This window comes from Macaca thibetana, chromosome 2 (genome assembly GCF_024542745.1).
Source record: "Macaca thibetana thibetana isolate TM-01 chromosome 2, ASM2454274v1, whole genome shotgun sequence".
NCBI classification, from domain to species: Eukaryota; Metazoa; Chordata; class Mammalia; order Primates; family Cercopithecidae; genus Macaca; species Macaca thibetana.
The window spans coordinates 110,462,992-110,487,184 of NC_065579.1; the positions used below are offsets into that span (position 1 = coordinate 110,462,992).

Genomic DNA, 24,193 nt, shown 5'->3' on the forward strand with positions numbered 1-24,193 from the left:
TGTAATTCATTCCCTACTTTTTTTTTTATTACACTATTTAGTGGCTGTATCTCTGCTGGTTTTGTCCTAAAAAGAGGTGTTCTTATATATCAACCTCAGGTATGTTGCTCAAATTGTAGTTTAACTAATCCCTAAAAGTTAATGATCCCACTTGTCTCATGAGGGAAGCAGGACCATAAACTAGAAAAAACACTAGAATAGTGTAGTGGTTAAGAATAGCTCCATCCCTTTCCTGCCACGTCACTCTGAACGAGTTCTTCCCTATACCACAGTCTCTCATTTTAAAAACCAGGATTATGATAGTGCCTATAAGCCATTAGGTCTGTTACAAGAATGCATAACCTAAGGATGCAAATCACTTAGCACAGCGTCTGGTATACAGTAAGGGTTCAACAAATAGTATATAATATAATCATTTTATTATAAAAATAATTACTTGTATGGTCATAATTGAAATGACCACATATAACCAGAAATTTCATTGCATCACTCTCATAAAATATCACCTTCCTAACAATCCAATAAATTAGAAGTGATAACTAGAGAAGAAAGCATTCTTTTTGCAGAATAAGATGATATTCTCTATAAATGTCACATTTCTTTTTATTAAAAAGGAAAATGAAGGAAGAGTGGCGAAACACCCTTACTCAAACCATCCCTTTTTACCTTCCTAGGGTAATAGAACCAAGGCTGGAGATGTTAGGTGTGGGTAGAGCAACAACCATTTCCTCATCTGTGTTTTATTATTCATGGGATAGCTCCATCTTGCAGCCTACACAGAACATACCGTGCTGGGAACAAGAGTGGGTTTGACATTTTGCTGGGGCAAATGACTCTCCTCAGAGCTAACAATACTCTTGGGTGAGAAGTAGATCTCAAAGCAATTTCTCCTCTCCCAAGTTCTCATTCATTGAGAATTTGCTGAGCTCATTTATTCACTCAATCCTTATTGATCAAGGAGCATCAGATGCCAAGAATTTTGCCAGAAGCTGGAGGTATCTTGATGATGATGGTTGGGGCACTCAAGCCCTGAGAGGGAAGCCAATATTCACCAAAGGGATGCATAATTCCAAACTAAGCCAAGACATAGTTCTCTAAGAGTGTAAAACCTCCCCCAGACTGCAGTGTCAGCAAAGACTTCCATGAGTAAGTGACACAAAAACAGAGCAGAAAGCTCCAGTGTAAAGCTTGGAGTCACATATCCCTGACTCTTATAAAGGAAGGGTCTGATTAGATCCTGCCAAAGAGAGTCAGTTGTGTGAAGTTTGGAGCTCTGTCCCAGGACTTTGACTCTTGACTGACAGTGTAATGTGAGGGCAGAGGAAAGAGGGTGAGGGAGAGCAGCTGTCAACAGAAAAGACAGCTGACCAGACACTCCTAGCAAATCACAGTGGTGTTTGCCTTCTCTTGGTCTCTTAGGGCTGCCTTGGTTCTTTATCATCCCCAGTCTGGTTCTACAGACCAGATAGTGGGACCCTGGATATTCTTACAAAAAATTCCCTTTTGCTTAGGGTAGCCAGAAGTGGCTTCTGCTGTTTGCATCCATCAAGTGATTTCCTTCTGGTAACATGCCATATGTTGTTCTCCACTGCACTTATATTTAGGATTATGCATGTCTGTCTCCACAACTAGACTGTCAGTTTCTTGAGGACTGGAGATTGTCTTATTTCTCCCTGAACCTCCAGGACCTAGAGTGGTGACTGACTGACACATAGGAAACACTCAGTAAAAGTGAAATGAATATGATTTTGCACATGTTCGAAAAATTAGGAGGTTTGCCAATAATAAGTATAAAAGTTCAACTAGATGTTTAAACATTGAGAAAGAGCTCAATTGAGTTAAAAAGTCCTCCACACTTTACTTCAATTTTACACCAACATGGAAATCTCTACGTTCTGTATCTATCTTCTCAGGTATTACTTTAAAAAAATTAAAAAAAAAATATCTGGAAGAAACTCAGTAATCCCACAGTGTCCTTAGCCCTGAGGTTATCATCATTCAGAATTTTCACCACCATACTTCCAAATAGGTAGAATCAAGCTGCTGAAGTGGGAAGGTCCATATATACCACTCCCAGGAGCCAACTCCATTCACCCCTCTCTGCCTTTTCCAACCCACAGGGCAATCCACAAAGTTCAGTAGGCAGCCAGTGAACTTGGCTTCCAGAGAGATCACCATCTGTTTTTCTACCTCTAATAAATAAAGTACCTCTGTTCTATAAATTCACATTGCTTATGGGACTAAGGCCTAGAATGAAAATGGAGATAGAATTTTTGTCCAGTTTTAATGAGTTTAAAAAAAAATTCGTGGGTAGCAAGTTTATGCTGTAAGAATCTACGCACTGCGTAACAGTCTGAATTTGATCGGGTTCAAACAATGCTACCATGTCCTAAAATCCTGGGCATTATACGCTTTCCAAATGTACAGTGTCATCAAGGTTTTATGACATTTCCTACAAAAACTCAATAGTCAGATAGCACTTCATCAGTTACAGTTTAAATTCAGGTATGGGAACAGAAAATTACAGCTTCAGCATGGAAACCGTACTGCTCTTCTGATTTCAGTGTCACAGCCCCATGGGAATATTTCACTAAACACTTTTCATACATGTGCATTTTTGTCCCCTACTAAGAGAACTCTATGTCTTGGAATTACAGAGTAAAGCCAAAAGTATGATGGTAGGGCCAAAAATCCACTCTAGATGACCTCTGTCTTCCTACAAAAGCTTCATCAGAGATGCTTCTCCACCTGGGGTTTTCTGTTTATTCAGCCTCACTTCCTTCTTCAAGTGATGAAATACTTAGAGCATCGTGTCCATGCCTGTCTACATGGCTTATGCAGCACACAAGACTTCTGAGACCCACAGCTCTGAAGGCAAAGCTGACAGATATGAAATGCAAGCCTAGCTTTGCCAGGGTAAACGTGACCAGGAAAGGAGCGTACCTAGTTCCACTGGCATCAACACAGGGTTGCAAAAGAGTCTATGAGAAAGAAATATTAAGTAATACTGCATGTCTGACATTGACATGAGCTTATTATTCTTCCATGCCAACACACCCTAATCCAAAGCTTATGCTATTTCAATCCAAGCCTGCCCTAAAACAGCCAATTATGCTGAATGTAGTCTAAGCTCCAAGGAGTCTCCAGAATTAAAGACAATATTTCATTGGCCCATTTGTTTTTGTATTATTTCTACATTTTGAGTCAGTTTCTAAATCATATGCATCACTTCTCTAGGGATTATTTCCCTTTCACATTGCAGGTATAATACAACTCCTGTGGCTTTGCTACGTTGCCAGTGGTTTTATTTCCTCCCCAAAAGTATTGGTAAACTTGGTTTAAAAACCTGAAGCTGAGCAACCTCTCCAAATAAACATGAAACATTTCCAAACCCATTGTCTACATGACTTAAACAAGTGATATCATAATCATGTTGCCAAAAGGAGCCATAATATACAACTGATTTTGTTCTAGAACTTCCAGACTGGTTCTCAAGCTTTTAAGTATGGCTGTGGAGGAAAGTTTAAAATTCTGCAAAATACTTGAATTGGTAAAAGTGGTCATTTGTCACTTATGCATTGTAAGTGCCATCCCAAAATATTCGCTGAGAAAACTGTTGTCATTTATTCCTCAAGAATGAGTGCACTTAGTCTCAACTTCTGACAAAATGGACAAGTGTGATATTTTTCCTTAATTCACTCTCATACCTGGTGTCATCATCATAAAAAGTGAAATTTTAAAAAATGAGGCTTATTCTCTTAATTTACAATAATTATTTTATTATATATTTCTAAAGACAAAAAATACTTTTATCTAGGCTATGTGACCTTGGGCAAGCTTACCATAGCCTCAATATTCCACAATTCCTTAGATTAATAATTGTGCCCATCTCACTAGGTAGTGGTCAAGAGTAAGTAAACAGTGCATGTAACAAGCACCATTTACCTGAGTAAATAAAGTATCCAGCAGTGTTCAATATAAGTAAGTTCAATAAATGCAGCCTTTGTTATTATTTGCAGCTGGATATTTTAAATGAAAAATCTTCTTTTGAATCCTTAGAACATGCTCCAAGACAGGCTACTATAACCATTTCTCTGTTATTCCCATGTACCCTAGACAGCCCCTTTGATTCAAGGGTCCTTAGTAATCTCTGCTCAGCTCTCTTCTAAATTTCTGTATCAATTAGCTAGTGCTACAAGAGGAGGCTCCAATGACCAGGACCTTGTCCATGAAGATCTCTACAGAAATGAATTAATAATATGATTCATCAAATCGCCAATATCCTGAGAGTTTCTAACAAATGCAGTGTCTCTACTTTTAACTCTTTGGTAAATCCTCTATAATTTGGTTTAAATCTAACTTTGTTTTTAAAATGTGACGCACTATTCTGTACGTAAATGTACCATTTAGGCTCTGGCTGACCATAACAGAACAGGAAGAGACTAACTGGCTCTCAGAGTTTAAGAAAGATTAGAGAACTCACTTATGAAAAGTCAAAAGCGTGGGGAATATCCTAATAGATACTAGAATGCTCATCACAACCTCTGCACTGAAACAAATGAATGCCAACTATTGTTGTCATCTTTGCATAGCTCTGTCCTTGAATCAAATTCACAAGAATAAGTGCTCCTGGCAGCAGGGGGTGAGGATGTAATATAACCTTGGCCAATCAAATGCTCCTATGCAAGACTTTAACTCTAGAGCAAGTTCATTTATCCATTCATTCAACAAATATTTATTAAGGATTTAGTAACTTTTGGGTACTAAAGATATGGGGGAAAGGTCTCCCCTTTTGGAATTTATATTCTAGTAATATGAATGAACTAGGTATATTTAAATACATATCATATTTATTTATATATTTAATTCATATTATATAAATTTTAAATATATATATATGTACACACACACATTTGTCAGATGGTTAAAAGTTCTACTTAAAAAAATAAAACTGGATGACAGAAGACAGAGGGCAGGAATGTGGGTGGTCATGCGATTTTATGCAGGATGGACAAAAAAGGCCTGCAACAAAGCACTATTTAAACAGAGACCTGAAAGAAGCAAAGGCATGAGCCATGTGGCTATTTCGAGCAGTTCTGTCAATAGGAACATAGTGTGAGTCACACAGTTAATTTTAAGCTTTCTAGTAATCACATTAAAAAAGTAAAAAGAAACAGGTGAAATTCATTTTCATAATGTATTTTATTTTACCTGATATGTCCAAAATATTTTCATTGCAACATATAATCAAAGTAAAAAATGATTCATGAGAGATCTTCCATTTTTTTCATAAGTCTTCCAAATCTGATGTGCAGTTCACACTTGCAGCACATCTCAGTCAAGGTCTTAATCTCTACATGTGGCTCGTGACTACCACAATGGGCAGCATGGGCTCAGAATGAGAGTGTCTCCGTAAAGGCTACAGTAAATGTCAGGTACCAAGACAGCATGCCTCACGTGTCTGCAGAAGAACATGAAGGCCACAGTGTCTGGTGTAGTCTGAGCAAAGGGGAAGGCAGTGAGACAGGAGGCCAGACTGGCCAGAGATAGCCTAATCCTGCAGGGTGTCCTGGGCCCTTGCAAGGACTTCCACTGTTACTCTGAGTGACAATGGAAGCCAATGGAGGTGGAGACAGCTGTGCTCCTATGCTTGGTTTATGCTCTGATGTTACCATCCTGAAATTCTCAATTTTGGGACAGGGGCGTCATGTTTACATTATGCAATGGACCCCCAAACTTATGTAACTGGTTGTGACTACAGAGTTTTGATCAGAGAGTGACATGAACTGTTTTATGCATTACAAGGATTAATCCAGTTTCTGTGTTAAGAATAGGCTGTAGGAAACATGAGGGAGGATGCAAGAAAATCACCTGGGATGCTGTAGATCCACGCCAGGTGAGAAATGATGATGGCAGGTGACACCAAGAGCAGGGGCCAGTTAGTTCCATTTGCTGCAGCTGCAGCAGAGCACCTGACAGCATGCCTGTGGATGGCAGCATCCACGCCAGAGGCTCCTGCTGCCCACCACTGATTTCCACCTAGTTTCCACTCTGGCCGCCTGTTCATCTGACAGCCCTGTATCTTCCCAACACATTTTTTTTTTTTTTGTAAAAGAGCAGGCATTGGTGTCTCTTCTCACCTACCCTTTTACTAAGAGAAGGCAGGATACTCAGTGGTCCCACTAAAACTATATAGAGTAGCAAACAGGAATTCTCCAAAAGAAAATCGGGACGCTATCACAAAATCAGGGTACCCTATAAGGTAGAAAATGAGCTGCTAAAGGAAGGAAGGAATGACCTTAACAAGGTCGAGCATCTTCTATGTTGCATCACTGTGGCTGGAAATTATTATACATTCTTTCCATTGATTTCAATTAAGTAATGGGTGTAAAACATTACTCCTGCCTCCCAAAAATCTGTATGGGCTTCACAGAATAGGATCTACTACAGTTTATGTGAATATCAAATGTATCTAAAATACATTCAGGACCCACAAAATACATTGCTAACTCTCAGTAATGAAGAAAAAATTAACTGTTGGGACCTTTGGTTATTTTAAATTTGAATCTAAATTTGTACAATTCTCTCTATGTTTAAGCTGGTGAATAAAAAAAAAATCACTATTTAGTTTCTAGGTAATCAAGTAGAAAATTCATCAAGCAATGTTAATATCGACATGATACAACTACCAGTAAGTGAAACACCAGTATGAAAATCAGCCTATACTTCCTAATCTAAGATTCATAAAAGATTACTTATTTTCCATGTGCTCAAAATTTTTCTAAAATGACAAAACATGGATGATACCCCACTTGAAGGGCTTATGTCAGCTACTCACCTTTTTCTGAAGAACATTGATTTTTCTTTCCTTCACTTCTAACATATCTTTCATGTCACGAATCTCACCGGCCAGTGTCCCCTTCTCTTCTGTGAGGTCCTGCAGCTGTTTCGTTTTTTTATTGAGGAAAGATTCTTTTTCTTCCAGTCGTAATCTCAGCGCATCTACCTGAAATCAGGAAAAAGACAGAAGGTTGTGGTTTTACAGAAAGGTCATCAGTAACCATCACTTGTGCCCTTGGAGGGGGCAGGGCAGCAGCATGTTCACTGAGCAAGGCACAGTGGAACCACTGCTTATGGCAACCTCACTGCCCTGCATTTTTTTTTTTTTTTTTTTTTTTTTTTTTTTTTGAGACAGAGTCTTGCTCTGTCGCCCAGGCTGGAGCGCAGTGGTGTGACCTCTGCTCACTGTAAGTTCTACCTCCTGGGTTCACGCCATTCTCCTGCTTCAGCTTCCCAAGTAACTGGGACTACAGGTGCCTGCCACCATGCCCGACTAATTTTTTGTATATTTAGTAGAGACGAGGTCTCACCGTGTTAACCAGGATGGTCTCAATCTCCTGACCTTGTGATCCACCTGCCTCAGTCTCCCAAAGTGCTGGGATTACAGGCATGAGCCACCGTGCCCGGCCAGCCTACATCCTTCTTAAAGCCCTATTTGCGCACATCTCAATAGTGATACTTTATATATATATATATATATATATATATATATATATATATGACTTCTATGAAATAAGACATTATGAAATAGTGGTAGGTTTCCATGTTTGTTTCCCTACTTACGGGAAACTACACGTTTGTTTAAGCTGGAAACAAAGCACATCAATACTCCCATGTCTCTCTGAGAGCCCAGGGAGGGTAAAATATTGCTCAAGCTTTGCAGCACAGTCCTGAAATACGGAGAACATAATGAGCCACGCCATGGACATCTGGAGGAACAAGACTGACATGTAGAGAAACACTCCTAAATTAGAAAAATACATGTTGCCAAGAGGACACTCATGCTGCTGGAGGAAGAAAATAAGATAGAAATGAAACACCCATTCTCCAGCCTCATGAAAGACTGCTTTCCAAATACTTTTAAAGAAAAAAAAAAAGACAAAGCATACAAAAAAAATCCTCTTTGTAACTCAGCTCTAAAATTTTAAAAAATTATAATTCCTACTTTTCAAATGTTGTTAATAAAAAAGAAAATATAAGTTTTTTTTTTTAATTTAACATTCTGAAGGCCATGTGCAAAGAAAGGTCTATTTCTAGACCACTCAGACTAGATCATAGAAACAAGTCACTGGGGTAGTTAAATAAAAAAAAAATGAGACAACAAAAAGAATATGAAGACCATCAGAATACCATTTTGAGTTAATTTTCTGTAGCATTTTAAAATTGTACTTTTTTGATGTACAACACCATATTTGCAACCGTGTTTATAAATGTACGCTAATCTAGTCTTAAAATGTAACTGTGACAAACACTTTATTTGAAGGATTATTGTCCTTAATTATTGACAATGATGGACCATGAGATTTCCAAGGGACTTGTTCTCAGCTAAACAATGACATTCAATATGTTACTCCCAAGACATTTACTTTTTTTATTGGATATATTTTTTAAAAAAGATTAGGACCGTTTGCCACAATTATTTTGCTGCCACTTCAGCAGATACTACTGTTATGGTCTGAATGTGTTGCTCAAAATTCATAAATTGAAATCAAATCCCCAATACAATAATATTAAAAAGTGGCGCCTTTAGGAGGTCATTAGGTCATGAGGGCAAACTGCCTCATGAATGGGACTAATTCCTATATGAAAGAAGCCCAAAGGAGTTCATTCACTCCTTCCATCATGTGAAAACACAGCAAGATGGCACCATATATGAAGCATTGATTGATCTCTCATCAGAGAAGAAATCTGCTGGTGCCTTGATCTTGGACTTTCCAGCCTCTGCAACTGTAAGACATAAATTTCTGTTGTTTATAAGCCACCCAGTCTAGGTACTTTGTTCTAGCAGCCTGAATGAACTAAGACAACCACCATGATTTATTTTTTCTGGATCATTAAAGACACCTTAACATGTGATTGTAGCCAGGGTTAGAACCATCCAGGAACTAACTCTTCAAGGATCAGTCCTGATCCCTTTGGGAAAGGATACATGAAGTAACTCTTTGTCAGTTCCCTTAATGTGGGAAAGGAATATACTATGTTTACTACAACAAGTCAAAATTAAATAAGATCATGTAGAACAGGGGTCCCCATCCCTCGGACCAGTTCTGGTCCAGGGTCTGTTAGGAACAAGGCCATACAGCAGGAGCTGAGTGTTGGTCGAGCACTACTACCTGAGTTCCGCCTCCTGCCAGATCAGCAGTGACATTAGATTTTTATAGAATCTAATGAACCTAGGTCCCTCACATGTGCAGTTCACAATAGGGTTCACGCTCCTATGACAGTCTAATGCCTGATGATCTGAGGTGAAACAGTTTCATTCCTAAACCATCCCCTACACCCCACACCTTTTTGTCTGTGGAAAAACTTGTCTTCCACAAAACTGGTCCCTGGTGCCAAAAAGGTTGGGGATTGCTGATATAGAGAGTGTAAAAGACATGTCCACAAAATGATTTTCATAGAGATACCCACAGCAGCATTGTTCATAATGGATCACACAGGAAACAACACAAATGTCTATCAGTAAATGAACGGATAAATAAAATGGTGGTATATTTATATGGAATATTACTATCCATAAAAAGGAGTGACCTGCAGAATCACACAATAATATAGGTGAATCTCAAAAGCATCCTGAGTGAGAGAATCTAGAGGATTTACGGCATGACTGTGTTTCCATTTTTGTGAAATTCTAAAAGAGGTGAAAATAATCTATGGTGACAGAAATGAGAGCAATGGTTGCCTGGGGTGGAAGGTGGGAAGGGCTGATTATAAAGGGACAGGAGGGTATTTTTTGCCTCTAAATCGATTAGTGAGAGTGCAGAACAGTTACATGGTGCACAAAATTGTCAAAAGTAATTGAACTGTATACTTTAATAATTTATACTTTGATATACAGTTATAATTTATATTTCGATAAGTTTGAAAAATATATGAATACATAACTAAGAATTAACAAATATCTTACAAGAATGTCTTTCATGAAAGAGAGAGGTCAAAATAAACAAAATACCAACCTGGGAACTAAATTGCCTTATAATGTAACTGGGAGAATGAAGTGGGGGTTGAATAAGATTCCCATGGGTGATGAGGTATTGAGGTGATGAGGTATTGGGGTGATGGAAGGATTTAATCTTCACCCTCCATAGCAGGAAGTCAACAGATAGTAGCTATACTAGCAATCAGGAAGTAGAGAAGCAAGTATGTTATTTAGAGATATCAAAATAACTGAACAAGAAGAGTTAAAAGAGTTTGTCTTAGGGAAAAAAAAAATGGAACAGGGGAAGTAGAAGATTGCTGCATTTCATTACAAAAATTTTCAAACATTTTGCTTCCTTATCCTATAGGCAAGTAAAATTTGAATGGAAAGAAAAAAAAAAGACAAAATAAATCAAAAACAAAAATCACACAGGAATGTCATAAGAAATCAACAGAAGATATACAGCTACCCAAAACATATGAAAAATACTCAACATCACTAATCATCAGGGAAATGCAAATTAAAACCATGGTGAGAATATCACCTTATCCCAACCAGAATGGCCATTACTAAAAAGTCAACAAACAATAGATGTTGGCATGGGTGTGGGGGAAAGGGAATGCTTATACACTGCTGGTGGGAATGTAAATTAGTAAAACCTCTATAGAAAACAACATGGAGATTTCTCAAATAACTAAAAGTCAATCTACTATTCAATCCCACTACTGGGTATCTACCCAAAAGGAAAGAAGTCATTGCATCAAATAGATACCTATGTGTGTATGTTTATCACAGCACAATTCACAATTGCAAATATATGGAATCATCCTATATGCCTATCAAAGAATGAGTAGATAAGAGTAGATAAAGTGTGATATATATAAGATATACATATGATAAGAATGAAATAATGTCTTCTGCAGCAACCTGGATGGAATTGCAGGCCATCATTCTAAGTGAAGTAACTCAGGAATGGAAAACCAAATACTGCGTGTTCTCACTTCTAAGGGGGAACTAAGTTCTGGGTACTGCATGTTCTCACTTGTAAGTGGGAACTAAGTTCTGGGTACACAGAGGCATGTGAAGTGGTATAATGAACACTGGAGACTTAGAAGCAGGAAGGGTGTGAGGAGGCCGAGGAATAAAAAACTACCTACTGGGTGCAAGGTACACTACTCAGGTGATGGGTACACTAAAATCCAGACTTCCTCACTATACGATTTAACCAATCATGTAACCAAAAACCACCCATAACCCTAAAGATACTGAAATTTAATATTTTTTAAAAGAAAAAAAGAAAAGTTCAGAGCAGCAGAAGGTGGCATTTAAAAGAGAAACAACAACAACAACAAAGAAGCCAATAGGAACAATAGAAAGAGGACACTTAGGTTTTTAGGACTGGTTCTGCTTTTATCTGCCTGAGAGGGATCAGGACAGATAACTCTCATTTCCCCTCCCCCAGCCTTCCAGCCTCAGTTTCTCCATCTATAAAACCAAGAGGTGTGAACAGATCATATCTGACATCTTAGGATTTTTAAAGACAGGAATCCATTTTTGGTAGGGAAGGACAATGATATTAGAGAGAAAGAAAAATTATTGGAGTAGAAGATCCTTTTCTTGCTCCTTGACAAGAAAGGGGTGCCTAAGCTGTGTTTCTAAAGGTCAAAGGTGACAGGGAAGTGAGAGTTTTTCCAGTTTCTGTTCCAGTGAGAAAGATGAAGCTGGGAGGTCCCAGTAGGGGAAGGGGTGATCACAGATGTGTGGAGCCCCCAAGCCCTAATGGCCCTGACTGCATTACAAAAGAGGATGGACATTCTGTGACTGGGGAGGAAAATGGCAGAATCTTCAAATAGCTGATAGCTGTGCCCCTTCTCACATAATAGCCAGAAAGATATAGGGCCTGGGAAGGTGGAGCGGTACTCATGTCCTGGAGATCTTCCTCTTCCTAAATGAAAATTCATGCCAGGTGCACTAAAGATGATGCACTAAAGATGGACCACAGCTTCTCATGTGGCCCATCTTTGTTTAAAGTTACCTTCATCTACCAGCCTGGCAAAACACCACTTTTCTCTTTGGGTTTTCATTATACCTGGTGAAAAAATATGGTTTTGAGTTTATGCACAAAGCATAGGCATTTGGTGGATTATTGGAAAACTGGCAGAACATGCTGAGCACTCTGGATTATAGCAGTGGTTATAAAGGGGTTACAATCAATTATAGATATTTGCACATGGGCTTACCAGGACTCAGTGTGATTCTGAGAAGAAACACATGACTGAGGTCCCATTTGCCCTGCATCCTACCTATCAAAGCTGGATGGTCTATATCTGGACTAAAGGAAATGCCTAATATCCAAACTGTGATATAAATAAATTACAATATGGGAGGTAGTGAGTGGTGCTGGAGAGAGTTTAGAAAAAGACACTCTGTAATGATGAGAGAGAGAGTCGAGGGCTCTTAAAATTATTTGGTGTTGAGTGAAGAGGCAGAGGAAAATATTCCATATACCCAAACATTTTAACTTTTATGTCTCTACCTGATGTTGGAATATAATCTAGACTTTAAGCCTTAACATGTATAGCACCTTCTTGCCATGTGTGATCTATCAGTGCCCTGTCGCATCTTCCCAAGCCCAAAAGAGATTTAAAAAAAAAAAAAAAAAAAAAAAACCCTAGCCATGAGAGCATTTCTCCAGGAACAAAATGGAGAGCAAGGATGGTTGTGATCAGCACGTTACTCAAACACCCAAATTCAACATGGCAGGAGGGAGCCTGTGCCAGCTGAGGTCTTCTGTCTGGGGGTTTATTTTCTATGCACTGGAAAGTGTGTACTTAACTTCAAAGGAATTTGGGTCGTGCCTTTCAATCACCTTCACTCTATCTTTAGAGCTTTGCACTAGAAATGGGCTTCAGGGTCTTCTTTTTTTTTTTTTAAGATGAAACTTTGACATGAACCACAGGCAATTCACAACCAACATTAGCCCAGTGTGCAGTAAGCAAGTATGACATCATCTCTAAAGTTAAATATGAACTTCCAGATGGTGCAAAACCACAAGCAGGCACACAGGCCTTTGGATGCACCGAAGTTTAAATACAGGGAAGATAAGTTTAAATACAAGAAAAAATACATTCTATTAAAAATTAGAATATCTAGTTCCAAATTGGGTATCAATGACTGAAATTAAAGTTTCCCTCTCTAATATTCTGACTCCACTCAACAGAGTACATCATTTAAAACAGAATTAGAAAGCTCGAAGTCTAGATTATACTCCAACATCAGGTAGAAACATAAAGTTAAAATGTTTGGGTATATGGAATACCTTTCTCTGCCTCTTCACTCAACACCAAATAATTTTAAGAGCCCTTGACTCTCTCTCTTAAACTTTGGCAGTTGACTCAATAATAAAACTTGGCAAAGCAAAGAGCACCATCATTTCCCAGAAAAACAAAAGAAAATTAGAACTGTATGGTATAGTCAGTGTACAAAGACCCAGAAGGTTGAATTTCCAATTTTTACATGTGACTTAACCACATGGGAACTAGTCATCTAATGTTAAAACTAGGACAATCTTTCCATTTTAGGAGAATTGCTCATTTCCTTTTGATCCATTTGTGTGTGTGTGTGTGTGTGTGTGTGTGTGTGTGTGTGTAAGATCACGTGACATATGAAAATGTAACCTTTTTTCTGGCAGTATAAAACATAAAACATTTGTTATCACTTCAGTTCCAGGTAATAACTTGAAAGAAAAGAACCATGGCAATGAAATTGGCAAAACGTTGCCAAAATCAGAGTTAAGCATTATTAATCTTCATGTCAGCACCCAGGAATTATAACCAGTTCCAATGGTGAGGTATGTTTCTAGAAGTTCTATACATAAGACACTCGACCTTTCTGCCATATTTTATGTGCGCCTTCAGAAAGGGTTTCAACGTTGTGACAAAACACTAAGTGCTACCTGATGTGCCATAAATAATTTCTAAAAATCAAATGGTTCATTTCAATCTTAAAATGACTACAGCAACACTTGAGAGAAAAAAGCACTTGAGGGAGAAAAAGGGGCCACTTGAAAATTTTCACAGATTAAATACTACTTGCTTGACAATGCTTCAAGAATTGAATAAACAGGCTATCACAAAGAAAAACTTTAAAAGCAAATGAAACTGGAACACTCACAAAAGCTCCCAATATAGTTTTATTTCACATTCAAACCTTCATTTGTTGGTTTTTCCTAATCGTAGACTTGAGTTAAGGGTATATTTGAATTTGATTCAGCTTGCAATCATTCAAATGGGAGACAGTTTCAAAGTTGGAAGTATGAATAATGTACACAGCCTCCAAAGACACAAACACTAAAAATAACCTAAAATCTAAAACTTCCTTGGTAGTAACCACCAGTTCTCACTCACATCCAACTCTCCTTTCCTCCTGAACACAGAAAAGATCACCCTTCTCAGGCAACTTTTGGGAAAATGAAACCCTGTGTTTTCTTCAGGAAATGTAAGCAGAAGTGAGGTACATCACTTCCTGTCTGTTCCACACCACACTCCTTTTCTTCTTTAGAGGCTACATTTCCCAGATGGTGGAGATATAAGATGGCAGAACCTCCCTAAGTCTGGATCCTCAAAGTGACTGTGAGAAACAGGTTCTCCCCTGAGGCCTCAATCCTTAAAACAGGTTGGACTTACAGTATGATGGGTTAAACACCTTAGAAATTATTATAATAAACTACTATGGTTTTGCTGCAAAGTAGGCACCTTAAAACTAAAACTGTTTTTTTGTCTTAGAGATTGTCACGAATCTAAAGAATTAGGGCTATGGTACTTCCTTTCACTCTTTCTATATATAGGACCTTCTACTTCCCTTCTCCTTTCATCCCAAATCCAAAGAAGGCGGGAAAATGACAGAGGACCAAAGACAGCACTAAGAGGAAGAAGCAGTAGAACCTTGGGGGAGTAGATACCGGGGTTAAAGATCAAAGCCTTGGGAAGAAGAGAGAGAAAGACAGACTGAAGAGGAAAGATCCTCTTAAGCTCATCAACTTGAATTTCAGTTTGGATAAACAAGCGGCTCAAGTGGATAACTCTGTTTTGCAACATCCTCTGCAATGCAAATATATATGTTCAACTAACTCATAACAATGGCCTTTCAAATGTCTTGAACATTTCTAAGGTGTTACAAGGAAAATGGGGATAATAACAGTAAGTCCTTCATTGAGTTATTTTGAGTATTAAATTAAATAACACATATAAGGCACTTAGCACAGTACCTAGCACCTAGAAATACTCAATAATCTTTTGCTATTGTTATTATACTTTATTATTCTACTTTCCACCACCTCTAATTCAGTGATTTATATACTGCAGGAATGCAATAAAGGTTGCTGATCAACAGCCCTCAGGAAGAGTGGAGAACCAGCAAATAAGGTTTTGTGCTCTAACATGTACTGAGGCTTTATATTGTTTGACATTTACTTAAAAATATTTCAGCATACACTCTATGATATGTGTGCAGTGTGGAGGGTTGTGTGGGTGGGTGGACGGATGGGTGTATTACCCAACTGGGAATAAGTCCTTCAGAGTTAGTTAATTAGCTATGAAAGACTTTAATTAAAAGCTAACATTCCAGAGTCAGCAACCAAAAATACCTCAATATTCTTTATATTTGATGGACAACTGAAAATTGTCAATTAACATAATTGATGTGAGGAGTGATTTCTCCCAGGTGAAGTGAATGGTATTTGAGATCTGTGCATTGGCTAGAAATGTTGCATAGGCATGTCCACTCTTCCAAGAGCAGGATTTAAGATTGTGTGTCCAAAATAATTATGATGCAAGCCACATCTATACTTTTACATTTTTAATAGCCACATTTAAAAAGTAAAAAGAGGTGAAATTAATTTTAATAATATATTTAATTTAATCTATTATATCTAAAATATTATTACTCAACTTGTAATCAATATGAAAAATATTGAGATATTTTACATTTTTTGTATTGTCTTCAAAATCCAGCTTTTTTTTTTTTTACACTTTTAGCACATCTCAATGAGGATTAGCCATATTTCAGGTGCTCAATAGCCACGTGTGGCTCATGGCTACCATATTGGACGGTGAAGGTCCATGACTCCAGTAAGCCCGAAACCTTCAATCCTTGGAATGGAATCCCATCTAGGCTTAGAATTTCAATCTCCCTTGCATATCAATGATTCAGGGAGGATTTTGGCCCAACAGCAAACACAAGGTTGGCTGAGCCCTGTCATAAGACAGCATCACACTGACTTAGAGAGAAGCTTTCATGGGCATGAAGCTTCCAGAAAAACAGAGATCTAGAACTTCAAGGAGTGCTCAGGGAAGTTGTACAGCTGTGATGTACTACATGGAGGCCAGGTGGTGGGGCAGGAGTCCTGCCTTCTTCCCTTCTCTAACCATCAGAGGCTATTGACCTTTACAAAAGAAAACTTTTGATGAATAATCGTCAATGACCTTGATGGCTGGGTAATTCAGCTAGCATGAATCTTTCTGGATTCTTGATGAAAGAAGAACTCAGAATAATCACTGCTTTCAAAAACTCTTTCACGTCAATCTCTAATTATAGCAAAAGTTGCCTTTCAGAAAAAAATGTCCTTCAGCAGCTGCATCATCAAAAACTGGCTCTACGGATGAGGGTGTGCCCATCTCTTACCCTATGCTCGGTTACATCCTCCTGCTCTTTAACTTCTGCAGCTATTTTAATTTCAGATTTCTCTCCTGTCTGTAGGTAACTTTTTTATAAGCAGGAACAAGAATCATTTTTTCATTCATTCAGTAAATATGAAGAATCAATCTTGTGCCAGGCAACATTCTAGTGTTAGGGATATAGCCTTTTAACAAGACAGTCAGCTTTGTGATTTATTGAAATATACAGTTCTAAGGTTGGAGGTGGTGGAGGTAGAACAAATAAATATGTCTATGGTATATGTCAATACCATTTAATAAATACAAGTTTTAGCGCAAGAGTGGAGTAATACAGATATAAACTCTAAGAACTTAAATAAAAGCCTTGTAATACTAAATTCAAACTGGAAATATTATGAATACATGATGTATTTTCATATTTTCTTTTCTTTTCTTTTTTTAAGATCCGGGTTTGTTATATAATGGTGAGGTTTGGAGCTTCTAGTGTACGCATCACCCAAATAGTGAACATTTTGCCCCACAGGTAATTTTTCAACCCTCACTGGCCCCCCCGACCCTTCCTATTTTTTTTTTAATTTCTAGCTTTGTCCACTTTAGACCTAAAAAAAACTGACCACCTCAGTAGCAATGAAAACCCACCCCAAGTGCCCACATTGTAATCTCTAAACCATTTTCACTAAAACAAATCCACTTTCATTGTAGAAATGATTGATTTTAGGTCTAAGGCAGGATGTGCAGGTGAGTACAGAATGCCTTGTTGAACCAGAAAGCAAGGAAGTTATTAAAGACCAATAGAGTCTTGCTATTGGTCAAAGATGGGACAATTTGATGCACCTTTTCTTTAAAATTCACTCTGGGTGTTCTATGGAAAACAGGCACTAGGGGACAGGAATGGAGGCTGGGGACAGGTGAGGAGCTGCTGCAGTGAACCAGAAGGGAGAAAGTGGCTGTCACAACTAGGATGGAGGTGGAGAGGGGGGACATGGCTGTGTGTGTGATGCATTTTGAGATACAGTCAGAAGACAGCTGGCAGAACTGAGGATATATATGTGTAGGGGTGAAAGGAAGGAAGACATCAAAGAAGACTCCTGGGTTGCTAGCTGGAAAAACTCAGTAGATAGTGGAATTATTGCCTGTGCTGGGAAAGACTGGGGAGAACTGGACATGAGGAAAGGAAATCAAGAGTTTAGGATTAGGCATATGTAGTTTGAGATGGCTAGGAAACATATGGAAAGCAAACGGCTATATGATTTGGAAGTTCGCAACACAACAGAAGCTGGACTGGAGTCTGATCTACATGTGGATGGGCAGTACTGTAATTACATCAACATTTCCCCTAACGACCAGGTAGGACACCTTCTGCACATTTACAGATTCACTCCCGTTTAGATGCAGCTCTCTGAGACCAAATTAACAAAAATGTGTAAGGAGAGGACATCCATATGGTTGAAAACTGAGAGAAATCCCTTTCCTGAAAGGGCCCCTGGTTTTAGGTCTTTTGTTATAAGGTCTCTTCCTCTCACAGTCATGGATAACAAGAGATCTGGTCATTTCAATTGAACCTTTGGCCTTTCAAGACGGAGTTAATGTCAATGATGTATTTATCCTTCTGTTGATGTCTACAGTCAGTAGAGTAATACTGAATCAGAGATAAAGGACTATATAATCCCACTTCTGTGTGCAGACTTCATTTAGCAGTCAAAGATTTACACACTTGACAAGAGAAAAAAATCTATATTATATTTAAAAATATTTAGATAGCACAAAGAAAAACAATAATGATTGTATAATAAAGTGCTTCATAATTTATAGTACATTTCTCTTAGGTTGTCTGTTCTCATATAATTTGAATTCAAAAAATAGAATTCAGGGATATTTAGTATCATATAACCACATATATCATTTAAGCTGTGCTTATAAAAGTTAAGTTACAATCACCAGCTTGTTAATAACACAGTCGAGATTTTCAGGTTGTAAAAATGCATTTGTCATGCCCACCTGTCAAAAAATTATACCCAAGTCCCACATGCCACCTACTTGAACAAAACAATGCTGGGTTGAGAGAGCTTTGTATCACCTACATGGGAGAATTCATATCATATGTGGGTTAATAATTCAGCCAACTTTATAAACCTGTTTTCATACTTAAGTTTTTGGCTACTTCTTACACTAAAATTAGGTGGTTTTAAGTGACTAGTCCAAAGTTCAAAATTTAATGTTCAGTTCAGTTCCAGCAAATTTCTGAAAACACATGGGAATTGTAACTCATGTGTTAATACTTAAAGTTTTCGTTAATAAAACTTCCAACACTAACCTTACCTCATTGAACTTACCTCACTGATTTTTATGCTCACTATAAAACTATAGCTGTCATAACATTTTTGAATTACTACAAAAGGAAGTAAGCCATTCCAAAGTCAATGTTATTTTGCAACATGATGATAGTTATAAATTCAAAATACTTAAAACCAATTTGCAAAGCTATCAATCTTAGTACCTCCTAACATTTATAAAGCCCATCTTCAAAACATTTGCTATTACCGAAGAAAATAAGTTTAAGAAAATACCATGTATCATTCATATTGTGCTTTCCCTTCAGGTAAGCACATTAAATGTAAGCACGAAATTGTGTTTTAATATAAAATTTTAAAATATTGATCCTACTTAGATATGCCATGAATTTTCTAAACTATCACTGAAGCTCAAGAACTTAAATCACAGATAATTTAGCACTAAGTAATAATTTTGTGATCTTTAGGTCAGTGCTTTTTAATAAATCCAAACAAATAACTTCCAGTGAGATATGCCTAACGTATTTGTAAATGACTAACAAATTAGGCACTGTATTTGTTAGAGTTAAAACCACGTTTTAGAATTGTGTCTCTCAAATACTCCCGGAGGATGGGGACTTGTGTTTAAGGATCCAGAAGTTTGCTATAAGAGAGTTTTTATGTTGTCTGTTCTTTTCTTTTCTATGTTATCTTTTCGTTTCTATGATTATCTCAAAAGTTAAAATGAATTTATCCTGGATCATGTAAATAACTCTTATAAATCTGGGTCAGGTAAATCTTTCCTTGCTAAGAGATTTCCATATAGCCTTTGTGTTTGCACTTAAGATTGCTTTGGAGTGAAATGGAAAAAGGCACAGAACTTCTTGTTTCTATGATATATTCCCTCCAAGTCTCAGCCACAGGACATCATGCTGACCATGAAAACCAGGGGTCATCAGCACTATAAATAAAAACAGCAATCAGCAAGGAAACTGGATCATCACACAGCATACCACTGGTTCAGGCCTCCTGAACCAGCACCTCAGCCATGCCAGTTTGTACCACATTCATATCAGTATAAATTCATGCGTGGAAAACACTATCTTTCTCCATATTAAATTAATATCATTAATTTAGATTTTCTTAACATTTATCTTCATTTAGTACATAATCTTGATTTGGCTGCATAGTTCTACAAGAGCTATAAACATGCTTAATCTTATCTTTGTCACTAATTAAAGTAATAATTATTACATAAAACAATACCAGGTGTCTACAAGGTTATTTGAAAAAAAGAAGAAATGTTTTCTCAACTGTGAAAAATACTACTCTAAAATAAACAGTATTTGTTCTTTGAAATTCTCCTGAGTGTTGTGTAAAAGTTAAATGGGAGTGTGGAAGCAGGGGGTGTGCCATGATGGAGCAGACTTGGGAAACACTGTGGGCTCTAGTGGTCTATGGTAGACAGTAGCATACTAAAGATTCTGAACAGTCCCATAGCAAAGATCTTCTTTAAATTGATTTACCGTTCCCCACATCTATTTTTTCCCACAGAACCCGTTCTTTTCTAAGAACACATAATAATATCCTTCAGAATATTTCTAGGAAAGGCTGCTCTAAAGTACCTTTAGGGCATCAAATTTGTAAGGTGTGGCATGGATAAGAAAAGTTTCAGTGTGGTGAAATGGGAACACACTGCTGAAATGGATTCAGAAGGCCTTGGCTGACAGTCTGCTAATACTTTTGAGATGCCCTCTGTGGCTAACATTGCGTTAGGTGGTGCAGGAGGCTCCTGCATTCCCCAGGGCAACCTGTGATGTAAGGACTGCTTAAAGGTGAAAACAGTGGAGCTTTCAGGGCTCAGAGACCTAGTGTAGCAGAGCTATGGCTTAAAGCCCCATGTTCTGGTTCAAAATATACCCCACCAGCCCACACCCTAGGTTCATTTCTGGCTCTGCTGGGACCTGGGGATGGGACCTTGGTGGAACCTGCTTATTTCTGAGGGACTCAGTTATCTTTTGATCAAAAGATAAAATTCAGATAAAATTTTGACTTCTAAATCAATGACTTCTAAGGTCTTTGCCTACCCTAAACTTTCATGTCAGGAGGTGAATGATCCAGCTGTACTGTATTAAAACATATTTAAAGCTCTAATAATTAAAACAGTTTGGTAGTGATGCAAGAAGAAAAAGATCAGTCCATGAACAATAATGAGGAAGTCCAAAATAGACTGACATACACATGGAAAGTTAGTATATGATAAAGGTAGCATTTAGATTCAGTAGGGGAAACATGGATTATTCCATTGATAATGACTGAAAACTTACTTTCATTTAGAAAAATAACAACAGTGAAACCTTACCTAACTCTTCACGACAAAAATAAATTCCTAATAAAGCCTTAGATGTAAAAAATTAAATCATAAAAGTGCTAAAAGAGATGGGGTTGAGGGCAGTGGTTAACGCCTATAATCCCAGCACTCTGGGAGGCCAAGGTGGGAAGACTGCTTGACGCCAGAAGTTTGAGGCAAGCCTGGACAACATAGCAAGACTTGGTTTCTATTAATAAAATAAATTGTTTGGCATGGTGGTGTAGCCATAGAGTCCCAACTACTTGGGAGGCTGAGGCAGGAGGCTGCAGTGAGCTATGATCGCACCACTGCTCTTCAGCCTGTGCAACAGAGTAGGACATGGTCTCAAAAAAAAAAAAAAGGATTAATATAAATATATGAAAAATTTTTAAAAAGAAAATATAGGGGCCCTTCACTTTATTCATAGGGTATAGGAGCCCTTTCTAAGCAAGAGAAAAAGCCTAGACACCATAAAGTAAAAGACAGATAAATAAGGTTAAATATAAATTTAAACTATCTTCATGGAAAAAGACAAATGGCAAATTGCAGAAAATTTTTGTAAAAGCAAAATGTAAAATGCAGTGTGTATTCCAGTGTGTCTAACATGTTTCCAATTGGGAAAAGATAAGGAACAGTTGCTTGTGTGCACACAGGCTATTTCTGGAAAGATGAATAAGCAAATGAAAAGAGTTTATTAAATGCCTACTTCGTGCTCAGTTAAATGAGTGATAGAAACAAGGATTAAATTAACACATTTGTCAATTTCACTTGTAAACTAACCAAGGAATCCCACCCAAAGACTCCTATGAGGAACTAACTCAGCGTAAGAGAAATCTAGTTAGGCCCAGAGCTCCCAGAAAATTAACTGATTGCCTGCATTTCTAGTTTAGCCCTTTCTTGAGGGCAGAAATGCTGCAGGTGGAGAAAACGGCCAGGACACACTTTGCCCAGGAAGAATTATCCATGGTGGTACATATTATAGCTGCTATGACTCTTTATCTAGTGTATTAATACATTGTAGGAAGGCAGGAAAAGAGTAATGGCTGCAATTAGGAGTTCATGACTCCTCAAGGTCAAATCTTAACCTTCCACTTACTCACCATGGCTTAGGGAAAGAAAGATACAATCTCTCAAAACTCCAGTCTCCTCATCCATAAAATGAGGGTAATAATAGTACAGATACTCTGAGGATTAATTGAAACACGACTTTTAAGATGTTTATTACAATGTACTGAGAGATAAAGCAGAGACAATCAATGAACAGCAGCTGCTGTTTAATAGTGAAGAGTGATATAATTTATGATTACTATGATACATTATATATTCTATCATCCACATATGATTAGTAAATTTAGTCATTAGAGTATTTATGTTAATATTCTAGCAGTCACCATTAAAAGCTAATCTCACTGACAATAATGATAACATTAACTAACACCTAGGAGGCAGTTTCATGAGGCCCATCAGCATTTTTGAGACAGGTTGAGTTGTTGTTCTCCATTTTAGAAGACCCATGACTTTTAAGTAGCAAAGCCAAGACATCATGCTCAGAAGGAGGAAAGCAGGAAATATTTGAACAGCATGAATGGCAACCAAAATAGTGGAGAGAATGTGGCATGAAGCAAAAAAAGGGTGAATGTACTAAAATTATGACATGTATCTTATCCTTTCTGACATATATAGATAGATAGATATTTATATACAAGGTAGGTATTATTTAGAAGTAAAAACATCAAATCTCTGAGAGGTCTCCTAGTTATAATGATAGAAGTGTGACTTATACATGTAAGGTGTTTACTATATACATGTATATATTATTACACTTACATGTGTGTGTTGTGTGCTATTCTGCATTCAGTCTAATGTGCACCAAACAAAATGTCATCAAATGGAAAATCCTTCAAAATGCCAAGTGTAAGTAACACCTTCCCTCTATGTATTCTGATATTATGATGTTTCAACTTCAGCCAAATATTTAATACTGAAATAGTTTTAACAAATTTGCTCTTCAAAAGAATGAAAACATGTATCCTATCCTCAGACATTCAGAAACATCTTTTATGCCCACAAATGCTGAAGGAAAGAAAGGTTCACTACTGAGGTTCCATTGTAACACATCCCACTAAGGTGTGTGTTGAATTTAGGAACCTACTTTCACATTTAAGCCAAGTAGGGGCTTCACATCATTGACTTTTAGGAAGAGCATAAATGATTCTGAAATGGGTGGTAACACCAAACCCTGTGCAAATTTACCTTGGCCAGAGCAAGCAATTGTTTCTCTGTTGGGACTTGTTATAGCCTCTTCCAACTTGGAAGCATATTCATATGAAGGAACAGGGAGCTGGAAAAAGAACTGAGCTCCATGAGTAAAGAAGACAATCACTATAAAAACTAACTAAGCCAGAAGCAAGAACTGTCATGACGTTAAAAAAAATTAGAGTCGACCTCATTGCTCACTAATTTTTTTTTCTTAAAGACAGAGCAACAATCATCCCTTTGCTGGTATACCATCATGGCTCCTGAAAAATATCACAGCACTTATGGCAGTGAACATTTTGGTATGGAAAATCTGTTTCATCCTGCGAATTTTCTATTTCTGTGTGGGTTTGTGTGTGGGTGTGTATAAATCAATTTACTGTGTAAGCATTGAGTCAACAATATTCTATTGTACTACTCTTGCAGCAGTGGTTTCTTTGTTCATAGTCCTACAATTTTATGAGAGAAATCATAACTTAACTGCTCAAAGAGTAACAATTGGTAATGGGAAGCTCCCACCCTTTTCACATCTGTAAGATGAAGAGGTGGAACTCACTGATCCAGTTGCAACTCTGACATTCTATGATTTTTATGATGCCATTTTGTTAGTTCACATTATGCAACGCTGGGACTCATTAAAACACCCACAAACTAAGGGGCTACT

General features: G+C 37.6%; 1 protein-coding gene across 14 annotated transcripts in view; it reads right to left on the minus strand.

Moving 5' to 3' along the window:
- The window catches only part of ERC2 (ELKS/RAB6-interacting/CAST family member 2), a 981,570-nt gene that overhangs the window by 568,697 nt on the left and 388,680 nt on the right, over positions 1-24,193 (minus strand). For all 14 annotated transcript variants that reach the window (XM_050778490.1, XM_050778492.1, XM_050778488.1 and 11 more), the window contains one exon: positions 6,839-7,006. In XM_050778490.1, coding sequence (XP_050634447.1) covers positions 6,839-7,006 — 168 coding nt within the window. The remainder of the gene's footprint in view (positions 1-6,838; positions 7,007-24,193) is intronic.